The sequence below is a fragment of the Podarcis erhardii genome (assembly GCF_964252035.2).
Source record: "Podarcis erhardii genome assembly, chromosome: 8".
NCBI lineage: Eukaryota > Metazoa > Chordata > Lepidosauria > Squamata > Lacertidae > Podarcis > Podarcis erhardii.
This window is the reverse complement of record NC_138499.1, coordinates 61465706-61481309: the sequence shown is the minus strand read 5'-3', so window position 1 is coordinate 61481309 and position 15604 is coordinate 61465706. Positions and strand designations below refer to the sequence as shown.

At 42.3% G+C, this 15604-nt stretch overlaps 1 protein-coding gene across 3 annotated transcripts; it reads right to left on the bottom strand.

The window, feature by feature from the left end:
* Window positions 1–286: 286 nt before the first annotated feature.
* SIRT5 (sirtuin 5) lies at window positions 287–15023 on the bottom strand. 3 transcript variants are annotated; one of them, XM_081873577.1, is made up of 9 exons: window positions 14879–15023; window positions 12299–12430; window positions 10715–10848; window positions 7384–7609; window positions 4518–4605; window positions 3866–3919; window positions 3578–3695; window positions 2380–2495; window positions 287–2037 (listed from the first exon to the last, which is right to left on the bottom strand). In XM_081873577.1, the coding sequence occupies exons 2-9, from the start codon at window positions 12411–12413 to the stop codon at window positions 1962–1964; spliced, it is 927 nt and encodes a 308-aa protein (XP_081729703.1). In that variant the 5' UTR covers window positions 12414–12430; window positions 14879–15023; the 3' UTR covers window positions 287–1961. The 3 variants fall into 3 exon arrangements, with proteins under 3 accessions (XP_081729703.1, XP_081729704.1, XP_081729705.1); XM_081873578.1 differs by lacking the exon at window positions 14879–15023 and adding an exon at window positions 14668–14855; XM_081873579.1 differs by lacking the exon at window positions 14879–15023 and adding an exon at window positions 13953–14125.
* Between the last annotated feature and the right edge of the window lie 581 nt (window positions 15024–15604).

Here is a 15604-nt window from a genome sequence, read left to right as displayed (position 1 = left end):
CCCCCCACCCTGAAGTACAGGTGTATTTAACAGTTTGCATCGGGATTGTTACAGCAAATGCCCCACCCCAACACACATGCCACACAACAGGACCCAAGTTAGAAAGAACAGAAAGTGCTATTTGTTGCCAGTTCATGCTTCTGGATGGACACCCTGTTGTCCAGTCACAGCTACGCTTAAAGCTTGGATTCCGCCTCTGGACAGGGAAAATGCAGGAAGAGGTGAAAGGGGCAGTCTGAGTTCCATACGCAGCAACCAAGGGATTCAGTCAATTAGATACCAGTGATTCTGTTTTCGGATTAATACATAGTTTATTTTCTTTTGTGAAAGAACAGTACAAATCACATACATAATTTCCCCTCGCATTGTTAGGGCATAAGGCGTCTGCGCAGCAGAAACCACTCCATTTCTGATCCATTGCCAAAGATTCCAATATCCAGAATGCAACTGCGCTTAGGCACTAGCCCAAAGAAACATGTGGCAAAAGCATATACTAAAACAACACAACCCTATCCATGCTTACCCCAATGTAAATTCCATTGTGTTTGCTCCCATATAACCATGTAGAATGCTGGCCAAATTGTTACATTTTTAAAAGGCGCCAGTCCAGTGCCCTTCTACAGCTTTCGCTGCAAGAAGCTGCCATCTAACATTTCTTCAACATGATTGTTCTAAGATTGAGGGTGGTGCACATCTTTGAGCACCAAACTGGCATGAATGCACCATGTGCAAGGCTATACTCCTTTCTCATTCTGCCAGATGGTGCCAGCATAAGGCCTGCTGACTTCCCCTTCTAGGCCATTTGTTTATGGGGATTGGGGGATGTTAGCTTAAACTGACTTCAAATTTTGAGAGCTCATATTCCTTGCAGCTCCAGAAACTTTGCTCATGACAAAGCCTCTTACAATTAATGGATAATGATAATATATGTGAAGCACACTGATTACTCCAAAATTCTTCTATATATTATATATTAATATTAAATTATAAAAAGGAAACTGCAGACCCATATTATAATCAAAAAGTTGGAAGTTCTGTTTCACAGTAACTCAGCATTGAGTTCTATTCCATTTCCCAGTTAACTGATGTTTTATCATCGTTGAGAGGAAGTGCAAACATGGTTAGTGTGGTATCTAATGCAGCACTAATTATATAATGAGATCTGCTAATACATATTGATGTTTTGATAGGAAAACTGCTTTGGAACAAAACGGACAAAACATTGGTTTATCTTATCTTAGTGACTTAGAACAGTAGACAAAATAAGTAAAAGACTAACAAAACAAACCCACAGATACATTCATATAAGTCCAAGAGCGAGAAGAAATTAAGCATGCATACTTTGCACATGGATGCTGCTACCTATGTTCCTTTAATTATTTTCTCACACTGATCACCACATAGAAATGTACACCATCCTGGAAGTAAACCTTTTAAGAGGATTGCACTGCTTCATGAAAAAGACCACCTTGTTTACTATTTTCCTACAAAAACTGGAGTGTAGACTATATGAAAAGCTGTCATTTGCCCCATTTGCTTACTCATACCTTTCTCAGAATTTTACAGTTGGTTTATAAAATTATTTTGTGTAGTCACAAAGACGTGTAAGGTCATGATGAAGTCCCTCCCCATTATGATTTGCCAAATATGTAGCCTAATATTTCAGGGCACAAATGTCTTCTTTTGAACTGTTGGCATTTTTATGCTCTCATTTCACATAAATCGTTTTTGTCTAACAAAAATGTAACCGCTTATCCAATGTCCTTGACCATGACAACTCTTTTGCTTTGCTCATTCTTGTAACCAACTGGAAAATCATGATCTATTTTCTTCAGTGTCACCCTTAAATCCTATTGCTCACTTGCAGGCACAATGTTTTCTACAAGTCCCACGTTTCTCTTATGCTTGCACCCTGCTAAATGAGCAGCTGGGTTTTTTTCCTCTGTGTTGCTGATAAATGTTCATGAGATTATCTCTGTTTCATGGCGTGCAAGTGCTGGGGGCAGCGTGGTTCCACAGGGACCTGAGAAATGAAACCTGAAACAGAATCAGGATATAAATAGTATTTAATCAAATATAATTGTACTTCGGCAAATAATTCCAAAACCCTAACCCTAAACAAATATCAAAACATTGTTAGTCCTTTTACCTATCCCCCCTTCCATAAACCAGTAAATCTTTTACATTTGTTTGATATCCCATTTATTTCTATGGAGTTTAAGAAGTTTAATGGCAAATTTACTGGTCTACAGATTAGGCTGCAAGTGAGAAAATTGCATTGCCTTTGCTAGCAAACATTTTAGATACGGCAGGTTTTACATTTTAATTAATTCTGCAGATAATGGCATTTACTAGTTCTAAAGAATATTAGGGTGCTACCTGAACCTATCTGTGGCCGGGGTGCTTTGCATGTTGAATTCTGCAACTGCCACTCCTCTGGCAGATACCTGGGGAGCAAACATAGCAGCAGGATATACTATAGAGGACGTTCCAACCTGAGAAAGAGAAGAAAATGCAGTGGTTCATAAGCATTAACCTAGCTGCCCAAAACTTTGGCTTGGTGCAGCTATCAAATTTTTTCAACCAGACATTGGGAGCGCCCTACAGGCTCCTCCCCACGCACCACCCTTTCCAACATTAATCATACTATAGCTTGAGGACTGCATTGATCTTTTTAAAAAAGGGTTTGTATACCAGCTGCGGGACACAGATGGTGCTGTGGTCTAAACCACAGAGCCTAGGGCTTGCTGATCAGGAGGTCGGCGGTTTGAATCCCCGCGATGGGGTGAGCTCCTATTGATCCTGCTCACCTAGCAGTTCGAAAGCACGTCAAGTGCAAGTAGATAAATAGGTACCACTCTGGTGGGAAGGTAAACGGCATTTCCGTGCGCTGCTCTGGTTCGCCAGAAGCGGCTTAGTCATGCTGGCCACATGACCCGGAAGCTGTACGCCAGCTCCCTTGGCCAATAAAGCGAGATGAGCGCCACAACCCCAGAGTTGTCCGCGACTGGACCTAACGGTCAGAGGTCCCTTTACCTTTACCTGTGACTACTATTACCTCATTGCAGACATATCAGGTTCGATCAAAGATTAGCAGAGTTTAGGATGTTTCTGTGTGCCCTTAAAATAAGTATTGTGGGTAATGTAAAATAAGCTATACATATGCCACTGAAAGCCACTGATATGCGATAACCTGCCAATTCTTCTGTAAATTTCAAAATATGACAAGAGCCTCAATGCAAAGGGAACTTCACATGCAAAGGGAACTTCACATTTATTGGTAATTAATTTCCTTTTACAATCACCACAAGTTTAAACTCTGTTGAAGCTTGTTATTTTAATACAATGAATGCTTTAAAAAGATCTGATCATTCGTTGACAATATTTGAGCCATCAACTGAACAACTCAATTGGACCACTCAAATGCCCAACCTTGTGCTATGTGAAAATATTGACATTTCATCTCTGTTATATTTGACAGTTAACTTCATGAATCCTTTCCTGGGAAGCATGAGCCAATACTAAGTTATAGGCTCTAACAAATTAAAGACAAAGAAACAGAACAAAATTCACTTACCACCAAACAAAGATCACAAATCTCAAGTTCTTTTTCAACCTCTGTAAGAATATCAGAATCCAAAGTTTCTCCGAACCATACAACGTGAGGGCGCAAGAGGCCATTGCATTCTTCACACCTGCCAAGAAAAATTATGGAGATATATATTAGACTGACACAAAGCTGGGAAGAAAGCAAAGCAATTAAAAATCTTCATCTAGTTTATTACAAATTCTGCTGCAATTTGTTAAGTAACAGAGCATCTCCTTTGCATGCAATTTTTGAATGCTTCAGCAGCTCAACACTCACCGAGGAAGATCTTCTACAGGAATCTGGCTGTCCTCAGCATCTGGATCTGGAGCACTATAAATGCAAATAAAGATTGTGAACATTGCAAGTGTAATAATAATAATAATAATAATAATCACATGGGGTGGAACTCAATGTCATGCTCTTCCAATTCTTTTTTCTGTGCGAGCACCACAGCTTGTGAGATGGAACAATCCCCCTCTCCTGCCCCCCTGCACTGTTCTGGGGGTTCTCCCAACCTTCCAAGAGACAATTTGGGGGGGGCACGCAAAGCCCCATATGCAAGCAGAAATAATTGTTCAAGGCTTCTGCTGATGGGCCTGGTTAGGAAAATCCTGCTCATCAAGTGGTATTCAATGCTGGTCCTACTCAGAGCAGACTACTTAAACTCTATTACTGGGATCCAGACTGGTGTGAAAGGCAGCTCTACTCTTGAGCAGGACAGGCGCTTTTAATCATTCCCTTTAAGCATCAGCCCCCACACCTGCAGGGGGAAAAACCCCTTCCAAAGATTGAAGGGCCCTCTGGATCAGTACCCTATGAAGTATGCAGTATCTCATCTACTGAATGTTCACCTAATCTGACAGGAGAAAATGTCTACATTAGGAGCCAACAGACACAAACTGTAGGTAACACAGCACAGATCCATTACCCTTTCCCATCCAAAGCAGGACAGATTGGACTCTTGTGATTTACTGTCACAGTTCCACAACTGGTGCATCGGGTTTTGAATAAGCTACCTGTAAATAACAATCCCATATTTTAAACATGGACTTGACAGTTGATAATACAAAACTTCTAACACATCATACCAGCAGTGTGATTCTCATACATCTTACAAGAACTGAAAATAGCCTAATTCAGCACTTTGAGCCTGGAAGAATATTATAAAGCATTTATTAGTGAAACAACCTACTGGCTAGCCAAAGCAGACTATCGAAATGTTTAAGCAACAGGAGCTGCAAAAATGCAAGCCCAAATAAATATCATATGTTAATAATTTTCACCATTTCCCAAGTAACTATTTGTTCCTCAGACTACAAGTCATACAAATAGATATTGTATACCGTATTTTTCGCTCTATAACACGCACCTGACCATAACACGCACATAGTTTTTAGAGGAGGAAAACAAGAAAAAAATATTCTAAATGAAACAGTGGATATATGATTTTTGTGGTTCATGCTGTGGTCACAGACATGTGATCTGACGGTGAGTTTGGGGTAGCCCAATGCAAAAATCCTGAGGATCCATGTGGATCCATGCTTTGTAACCACGTTTTTGCGCCATTGCGACCCCATGAAACAGTGGGTGCGTGTGTGTTTTGGTGCAGGCTGTAGCCATGGATATGCTATGTGATCTGATGGTGAATTTGGGGTGACCTAGTGCAAAAATCCTGAGGATCCATGTGGATCCGTGCTTTGTAACCACGTTTTAAGTGGGGAGGGAAGGAAAAGAACTCAAGGGACAAGGAGCTCGCGTGGGGGGTGTGGAGAAGGATGCTGCTGATAATGCAGGAGAGGCTCCTCTCCAGCTTTGCTCCTTTAGAACAAGCAGGCTCTGCGTCTCTCCCTCCTCCCCGGCAAGGAAACCATGATAGTAACCACTCTGAGACAAATCAAGAAAAATTGCGACCAACACTCTCCCCCAACAAGCGCAGTGAGGTCAAAACACACACACACGCAGAGAGGGAACTGGCCCTAAAGTCGCAGGGCGCTGGGGGAGTGAACGGGAAGCAAGAGAAGGAGAAGGAGCCCTCACACACAGAGAGACACACAGAGTGTCAATTCTAAAGTCGGAGGGACAGCGCAGGGAGAGTGAAGGGAAGCAGGAGGAGGAGAAGGAGCCCTCTCTCACACACACACAGACACAGAGTGTCAATTCTAAAGTCGGAGGGAGAGTGCAGGGGCGCAGGGAGAGCGAAGGGGAAGCAGGAGGAGGAGAACTATAGCTCAAGCACACACACACACAGCCCCTACAGTGGCTAATCCAAAATCGGACAGCAAAAAACTGCAGGCAGGGACAGAGAGTACGGTTTTTTTTAAAAGCAGCCAACCCCGCTCTGCTTCTCTCCCTCCTCCCGGCTAGGCTGGCTGAAAAGCTTCGCTGCTACTTAGCAGCTCTGTGGGGAGGAGAGAGGAACATAGAGGACGGGTTTTTTTAAAGCAGCCAAGCCCGCTCTGCTTCTCTCCCTCCTCCCGGCTCGGCTCGCTGACAGGAGCCGCTTACACCTGCTTTGCTGTTTCAAAGCAAGCCACGGACTGCTCACAACTGCAGCAGATTCCCCCGCCATCTGTAGGCATTCGCTCCATAACACGCACAGACATTTCCCCTTACTTTCTAGGAGGAAAAATCTGCGTGTTATGGAGCGAAATTTACGGTAATTCTACAAAGTACATAGTCAACAGCAGATTTAGTGAGGCTACTTTTCTAGATTCTAAAAATCATGCCTTGTAGAAGCAACAAACAAACTTCTTAAAAGAAGTGAATTAAATGCTACAGCCAGAATCTGCAGAATCTCATTCCTAAAGCAAAAAGGTAAAGGTACCCCTGCCCGTCAGGGCCAGTCGTGACCGACTCTAGGGTTGCGCGCTCATCTCGCTCAAGAGGCCGGGAGCCGGTGCTGTCCAAAGACACTTCCGGGTCACGTGGCCAGCGTGACGAAGCTGCGTCTGGCGAGCCAGCACCAGCGCCGCACACGGAAACGCCGTTTACCTTCCCGCTAGAAAGCGGTCCCTATTTCTATACTTGCACTTAGGGGTGCTTTCGAACTGCTAGGTGGGCAGGAGCTGGGACCAAACGACGGGAGCTCACCCCGCCGCGGGGATTCGAACCGCCAACCTTTCGATCAGCAAGTCCTAGGCTCTGTGGTTAAACCCACAGCGCCACCCGCGTCCCATTTATTCCTAAAGCAGGGGCACTGCCCATCCTTCAAGAATAGCTCAGTCGGACAAAGGATGTTTCACTGGGAAAGGGAAACACCTCAACATGCTAGTACATATATGAAAGGCTGTGTATGACTTTCTGGGCCCTGATTTGTTTACTAATTTAGTTTCTACCCTCTATGGTAATTTCTAATGTGCCTTTCAAGGCTGATTTACACATTATACAGGAGAACTATTATTGAATTCCCCAGTGTTTTCTTTTTTAATGAAATGCAGCCATGCAGTTTCCCAATTTGATTAAAGCAGCATTTCTGCTTAATACTTCCTCCAACACAACAAATATCATTTCCCAATCAAAACCCCTCCTCTGCTTTTAATTCAGTAAAGGAAAAACACAGGTACAATTCTTCGCTATCACATGTTTACCCTCAGTCTTCCAGCTGTAATTAAGCAAGTTCCATCTTGTGCATGCCTTCAAAGAAACCTGAGAGAGGAAATGGGAGGGAAAATGTCCCATCGTAGCTAATTCTCAGGTCTTTAATTTCCATGTCTTTATGATTGGAAATATCAACAAACATCTTATAAAGGATAGCTGAATGAGATATCTGTAACACACTGCTGGGGATTCCTTACCATGGATTTCTAAGAGGTGCTTTGTTCCTGCTTTTCTGTGGAGCTCATCAATGTTCTGCGTGATAACCACAACACTCCTTCCTTGCTTGCTTAGCCTGGCCTCACACTCTGCTATGGCAGTGTGCGCGGGGTTTGGATGTTTACTCATCATAAGCTCTCTACGGTAATGGTAGAATTCCCACACCCTAGAGGGATTCCTTGCAAAAGCCTCTGGAGTAGCCAGTTCCTGTGGGGTAGAGGGGGAGGAATCATTTGTTGCTTTGTCAATAGAATGCCCATACCTGATTATAAAGCCTCACATTCATTTGCAAGCAGCCATAAGCACAATATTTGGCATTTATTTTATTTTTTTTTAATAATATTTATTAGAAATTTCCAATTACAACAAAATAAAAAGAACAAAACATCCCAATTTAAAATCTTATTTTCAATAACATCTTTCCAGGACTTCCCCTCCCCTCCCCCTCTTGTATTCCAATTCTTACAAATAAATTCAGCAAGTTCTTATCCCAGATTTTGAACTTATTATCATTAGCCCAATTTTAAAAATATTTTCCCATCCCCTAAAATCGACCTGTTCCCTTCCACGCGTTCCCCCCTTTAATATACAATACAAAATAAAATAATCAAATATAATTAATTAAAATAAAATTATAAAATATAATTAAGATAATCAAATATAATTTTACGCCCTTTGGATTCCAAATTTCCCTCCCCCCTTTCCCGGTTGCGTTCCCAATGTTCATCAATGTCTGATGTCTTCCTGGAGCTACCACATCTGTCTAGGCCATAGTCCTTTACCAGTCATCTTTAATTTCGAATGTCCAATCTTGGAAGGAGTCTATCTCAAAAAGGCCCGTTTCTTCCATCCAGATTTTTATATTTAGGAGTAAAAACTCCAATTTTATTTCTTTAGACCTTTCAAATCTGGATGTCCCAAATGTTCCCACTTCCAACTTTATCCAATTCTTCTTGTTCTTGTTGTTCTTGTTGATCTCTCTCCTCCTTTTTTTTTTTTTCCTGCTCTCCTGCACAAATGTTCTAATTCCAAAAACTTCTAATTCCTCTGCAGAGGCTCTGTTATTCAGGAACAAAGCATTATGCCAAGTCCCTTCCATTCTTCAATAGATAAATCTATTGTCTCCTTTAGTGTGTAGACCTCTGTAGACAAAATAGTGTTCCATTTCTGCAGTTTCCCAGGAGATAAAAAGTTCTATTCAAATTCCAAGCCAACGATACTTATAATATCCCTCAGCTCCTCTAGATGGATTGCAATAACTCAATTCCCTTCCAGATCACGCCCACCAGTCAAAATAACTTGTTATTCCTTGTTTTAAACAATTTATATCCAATTTATAACAAATGTAACCGGCAAAGTCCTCGTAACAAAGTTCTCATTTTTGTTCTTCCGCTTTGACAGCTCTTTGACAGCTGTCAAAACCTCTCTTTCTCTTCTCCCGGCGCTCTCACAAATCGCTCCCAGGATTCCAGGGGGGGGGGTTGCTTTTTAATTCAATTCCACTTTTCTCCTCCAGCTCAGTCTTATAATTTTCCATCGCGAAGTTAGTAACTTTGTCAAAATAGGGTTGCGCTCGATCTTAGTTGTCAAATCCTTTACTTTAACTCCTCTACGACGGGGGGGGGGCTGACTTCCTTTTTGCACCTCCCCCGCTCGCTCCGAATTTTTTTAAAAATTTATCCCCCTTTTTAGTCCAGGTTCCAATTACTCACGGGTTATTCTTTTAAGTCCAAATTTTCAATAGAAGAAGTCAGCACTCTCCGTCGAATGGCATGCGGCTTCGCTCGGCAGGGGAAGCGGAGGACTCAAAGCACCACCCCCCCCGTCACCCGTTCCGCAGCCTTTAAAAAGGCTCCTTCGCGGGTCGGGGGGGCGCAAAAGGTGCCAGCCGAGTCACCATGTCCATGGGTTTCAGCGCCCATGGTTTTTGAGGGTCCCCGCGTCGCCGGCGCGGTAGGACCCAGCCCCTGCCAAGCAGGCTCCCTCCGGAGCTCGGAGGGAGTCCGCCATTCGGCGATGGCGCCAACCCGGAAGTCAATATTTGGCATTTATATACTGTGTTTCAGTGTGTTCAGTACTTCACAGACAACAATGGAGTAATCTAGATCGAGGTAAGTCATTTGGGTGGTATTAAATTAAGTTATACTCGGAGAAAACTCACTGAAATTAACAGACCTAACTTAGTTGTGTTCATTAATTTCATTGAATCTACTCAAGGGTAAAACTTAGATGAATGCCACCCTTTATTTGCTTTATATCACACACAATAACAAAGCAGAAACTCAACTGAACAATATAAAACACGGGATCAGAACACTACTTAACAATTCAGAACTGAGAAGCCAATCAATAGGGCTTTCTTACAATGCAACATTTAGATCAGTGTGTCGCTATAACACTGAAATGCATTCAGCTTCACAAAATCCCCTCCAGTTTTTCTGCCACTGTAAATATAACCACTTTGTACAGTAACTACTTTGTCTTTTATCTAACATGCCAACCAAAATCAATCCCTAGCTTGGCCAATATAAAGACTGCCAGTTTCTATTAATTTCTGCTCGCTGCCTATCTGGAAATCTGTGTGTTTTGTTTAAGGCGTGGGACCGATTTGGACTGCGGCCAGGCTTTACATTCTTAAAAATGGGTTGTAGCCAATTGTTTCTTTATCCCAGAATCCTAGGTGTATAACCTGATATCTAGAAAACACCTAGCACAGAGCTTTCCAAACTGTGTGTTGCGACATGTTAGTGTGTTGGCTGCAGTGTGTAGGTGTGTCCCACGAACGCTCCCTGTACTCTTATAGTAAAGCTGAATTACTGTGTCACAAAATGATGCATGTCTAAAAAGTCTGTCACCAATATGAAGTTTGAAAAGCTCTGACTTAGCAGATACTTATTTAGCCTGAAATCACCATTTTGGAACCAAGTCTACAAGATGACTTTATAGCTACAATATCCAACCTTAACTAAGCCATAGTTTGGTTTACCATGTTGTGCAAACCCGGCCAGTATCTCCGAGCCTTAACTACCTCCTAGGGTTGTTGTGAGGATTAAATGAGGAAGGGAAGGATAATATACAATACCTTGAGCTCCCTGACGAAAAGGAGAGAAATAAACGTTTTAATAAACAAATAAACTATGTCCTTACATTCCCTCAAAGCTACTAGGGTTGCAGTCCGATGCTTATTTGGGAGCAAACCTCATTAAACTCAGCAGGGTTTAGTTATGAGTAAATATGTGTGGAATTGCACTTAAAGGCTATTACGTAGCAGTATTTAGCATCCTGGGGGGAAAACGGGTCAGTAGCACACACCTGAGCTTGCCATTTCCTCCAGTAGCCCCCTGCACCTCGGAAGGTTGGAACACCACTCTCAGCACTGACACCAGCCCCTGTAATAATAGCTATATGCTTTGCTTTAGCAAATACTTCTCGAAAATCAGCCATACCTTTAAAAAAAAAGAGAGAAGATGAAAAAGTCAGATTTATTTCTAAATGACACATTTTAAGCACATACAAAAGCTATTTTTTTTCTGAAAGTGGAAAACCAAAGTTTGACACTCCTCAGCTTTAAAGATGTCTGGAATGGATGACCTGGACAAATCAGTCTCTCTGAGCTTGACTAGTTTTGCCTGTGCTTAAATTTTGTATCTTAAAACTTCTGCAGACCACAATCAGAAGACATGTCTGACACAAAATTATGTTTATGTGTTGACCCTGGAAACATTTAAGAGTTTGATGAGTCCTAAAATGGAGGGTTTTTTTAAAAGCAAAACTGTAGCGCATGAATAATTTCATTCATGACGCAACTCGGTGTACTGAAGTATATACCCTATTGATCTTTAAAGGTTAGACAGTTCATGATTAAAAATTAAATAAAATGGAATGCATGCTTTGCTTTATGAGGCCTCCATTTCAGCTCATTAAGGAATCTTACATAGGAAAACTAGAAAGTGTTTAGAAACAAGACCTGACCTGCTGATATTCAAAACTGAAGTACTTGGTTATACAGACTCTTGTCTATACATAACAGAATACAACTTCTCATTTTATTTAAGGCATTTAAATGTAAAAAATAAGTTTTAAAAATGAAAGTTGTACGGGTGAGCTCCTTTGTGTGGATCTAACTATTTTAACTGATTTATTCTTGTAAAATTAGTGATGCCTTCTTAGGATCACATGTTAGTGGCCTTCTGGGTTACCTCCCATTATGACTGCATTTCTATATTCATGGCTAACACAATGCAGTACAGTTTTAAGAAAAGCAGCAGGACCACAAATTATGTTGAACCATAAAAGCAAGACCAATCTCAAATGGATTTAGAAATAAAGAATCAGCAACTTACAGAATTTCCAGACATTGAAAAAACATAAGCTGTCTCACATTGGTAATATCCTGTTGCACATCATGAGGAACACAAATATTCTCCCTTCTCCATCTTTTTAATTTTTTTGTTATTAAATCTAGCTGGGCTCTAAAACCAGAAGAAAGCCCAGCTGTTGGGAAATATTTGTAAGGGAGAATTTTTCCTTTTACAGAGTCTCCCTCACAATTACTCCCTTTTTCCACAGATGGACTTGAGGCACGCACATTTGTAAAGACAGAATGCAGTTCTACTCTTAAACAGGAAGGTGAATAGATGTCTCCTTAATGTCCCCTTGTATTTAATAAGCTACATTTTTTAAAAAAACAGGAGTAATTAAGCAAATCTCATCATCTGTACAATCATATTCACCAACATAGCTCTCCAAACCCAAGTGATTCAAATGGAAGGTTTCAAACTTTTAAGATTTCAAGATTCATTATTTACAACAGGAACAAAAATAATCAGTTCACAGAAATCATATTGTGTGTGGACACGAAAACAAATATACACCATGGGCAGAATCTTATCTTACTTGAACTTGGTCGGGCCATTTCAAAGCACGTCCTTTGTTTCTTGGAAGAAGCAGGTTTCAGCCCACAATATACTTGAGAAACCAGCCTTCTTGTGGTAAAGTGGAAAAGATTCATCAGGATTCCTTACGGTCCTAACATGGAAGAAAGTTAAATTTAAAAATCTGAATGTATTTGACAAGATGGCAAAGGAAACTCCATCTGCTGTCTGCCTCTGGAGTTATCTGGGACCCCACTTCCATTGTGATTAGTGTCCAGCTTCCTCATTGGGTTGTTTAAATACTTGCCACTGTGCTCAGAAAGAGAGCTATTTCTGCAATGCACTTTAGCTTAGCAGCTGGAGACTTAGCTGAGGGAATTCTAACAGGAAGGCCAGCATGAGTGGTAGAAGAGCAACACTCATGGTACTGACAACTTCTTTAGGGCTAGAATGGGAAGAAAGAAGACTACCTACACTTCTGTATGTCTGTTGCTAGTTGCAATTGCTGCTAAACTGAAGAATGTGGACTTTGAATTGCAGGCCATAGCAGAGAGGCTCTGTTCTTTAACCTAGCCTTTGACAACAGTGGTGCCAAATTAACGTTTTGTCCGCGAGTTCTTTAATCAATTTCACTCTGGGGCATGGATTAAACAAAGCACCATATTTTTCGCTGTATAAGATGCACCAGACCATAAGACGCACCTAGTTTTTGGAGGAGGAAAACAAGAAAAAAAAATTTCTGAATCTCAGAAGCCAGAACAACAAGAGGGATTGCTGCGCAGTGAAAGCAGCGATCCCTCTTGCTGTTCTGGCTTCTGGGATAGATGCGCAGTCTGCATTCACTCCATAAGACGCACACACATTTCCCCTTACTTTTTAGGAGGGAAAAGGTGAGTCTTTTAGAGCAAAAAATACGGTATATGAGATGATTCTCAAGAGGTTTTCTACAACACAATACAGTATGTATTTTATCTTCACTGGGACTATTAAAATTCCATTGTAAACAGGAATTCTCTTCTAGTCCTAAACTGCCTGTGTAAGCAAAGTTTTTAATTACATATACCTTTCAACTGGATATTCTCCAGCCATATTTGCCACATTTCATAAAAACCAGGAGTTGCAATTTCCCTATCCTGATCGATTCACATACAAAAACTCTACCAAGCTTCCTAACCTGATGTTGTTCCCTTATCCCAGAAGAGAGATGCCTCGTTCTGGAAAACCTTGTCTATTGTCTGACGGCAATACTATTATGTACTGATTTATACAAGCTGCTAGAACATTTTAAAAACTATTAGTTGAGCCATTCAGTTCTCTCTAGGCTAGGCAAACTGGATCAAAACAAACTCTGAAGGTTTGCTTGCTACAAAGATCTCCAGCTGTATTTAGGATGCCAGATAGCATATAACAGATGAAAACAGTTTCACCATATTTAATAAAGTCTCATTCACCAGGACTTGGGCATTTCTGCTCTCAAAACATTATGCACTAAGTACAGAGCACTTTTAACAGTAGCAAGGTTACATCCCAAACAGTTTGTTTCAAGTTTAGGGTAGGGTGGGGGGAGGTACATGGCAGAGGCCAGAGTGGGGTGTATTCTGGACGTGAAACCACCTGAATTATTTGGAAGGCAGGATATAAAAACATAACGCTGCTAAGAAAAAAGAGAGCAATACCTGGAGATCCATGTTAGCACTGGTATGCTTGCCTCTGAAACTGGACCACAAAGACCTATGCTGAAATCCAGTCTCAACTGACTATGTATCGGGTTGGAAAAAAACTCTATTTTGTACCTGTGCTATTTTCCTTAGCTACATACACAAAACAGAAGTAACAGCACCTGGATCTTGTTTCTTTAGCTACATACACAAAACAGAAGTAACAGCACCTGGATCTGCAGAGCCAAGCCTACCAAGCCCTTTTTATTTTTACATAAGAGCCCCTTCAAATTTAGGATCTATACAGCTGATGGACCCCTTTCGATGTAAAATGAGGAGAGGGGGTAAGGGGCAGGGACACAACGAGAAGCACCATGTCTTTTATTAGAGTAACTTCTGTTCCTGATGAAAGAGTGAAGGAAGAGGACTGGGGAAACACCCCCCCACACACACATTCAGGGGTGCCAACTTGAATAAAATATGGGGGGGGGAGGACAGGTAAGTCCCACCCCACATAATCTATTACATGACGTTGACACACACACACACACACACACACACACACACACTATTGGAATGGCATTGCCCATCAACTTTAGGGGTGGGCAGCCCCCTCAAATATTAGGGGGGGGCGAAGGGACCTCAGTCCCTAGGGAGTATAGGCTCCTATACTCACAATGTGTGTGTATACAAACACACACACACGTATGTATATACATACAAATATACATACACTTCCTGGTGGCTTCCGTGAATATCGGGGCGAGGAAAATTGTTTTCTCACTCCGCCCTGAAGGTTCCTTAAGGAACGGAGGGGAAAGGCGCGAGGCCCGCCGTCGCCCCGGAGGGACAGGCAGCTGGCCGAGGAAAGCAGCCGAGAAGCCGCTCTCCGAGGGCCCGAGACCCTCAGCTGCGCCCCTCGCCCTCGGCCCGCCGCTACTCACCGCCGCCAGCACCGCAACCCAGCCGCCCGCCTCGTGAGGTCCCGCCCCGCCAGGCCGAGCAGCAGGAACAGGAGCGGCGACGGCGGGCGAGGCGAGGCGGAGGGAGGGCCCAGCCGCCGGAGCGGCGCGAGGAGAGAGGCCTGCGTGGAGCCCGGCACGTCGCCCTCTCCCGGCTCCGGGCCTGATGAGAGGTTACTATGGGGCCCGAGGCGTCGGGCGCTGCGGAGGCAAAGCCCACCCGCCCCTTCCTCTTAATTGGCACGTACTGTATAGGGTTGCATTGGAAATCGCGTTAGAACTCGCTCCCAGAGGCTTTTGAAATCGATGTGTTTTACAGTTTAAAAAACACGTTTTACAATTACGTTGGAAACAAGCACATTGTTATTATTAATCCTTCTTTGTATACCGCCCTATACCGTGCAGGTCTCGGGGCGGTTGCAACAAAATCACAATATAGAAACCAACGAAATGCGTAGTTAAAGTTAAAACAAGAAACATGTCAATGAATAAACCACTCCCCAGCATATTTTTAAAGTTGTCACTCAGCCAAAAAGGCCTGGTTAAAGTGTATGCAAATATAGGGATTCATATTGCTTAGCTCAATACTGAAAGATTTACAGCTCGAATGTGTTGGTGAGCAGTTACATATAAACTATTAAATTATTGGGAGGAGGAAGAGTTAAAAACAGGTATTAAACATATGATTAAAATCAACAATAGCTATAA

What these genes read in the sequence shown, in the direction of transcription:
- SIRT5 (XM_081873577.1), bottom strand. Translation starts at nt 12,413, where the DNA reads ATGAATCTTTTCCACTTTACCACAAGAAGGCTGGTTTCTCAAGTATAT. An exon ending in GCACCTCTTAGAAATCCATG is followed by an intron (nt 4,606 to 7,383) that starts GTAAGGAATCCC and finishes TGTTATTTACAG; the next exon opens with GTAGCTTATTCAAAACCCGA. An exon ending in CCGGCCACAGATAGGTTCAG is followed by an intron (nt 2,038 to 2,379) that starts GTAGCACCCTAA and finishes ATTCTGTTTCAG; the next exon opens with GTTTCATTTCTCAGGTCCCT.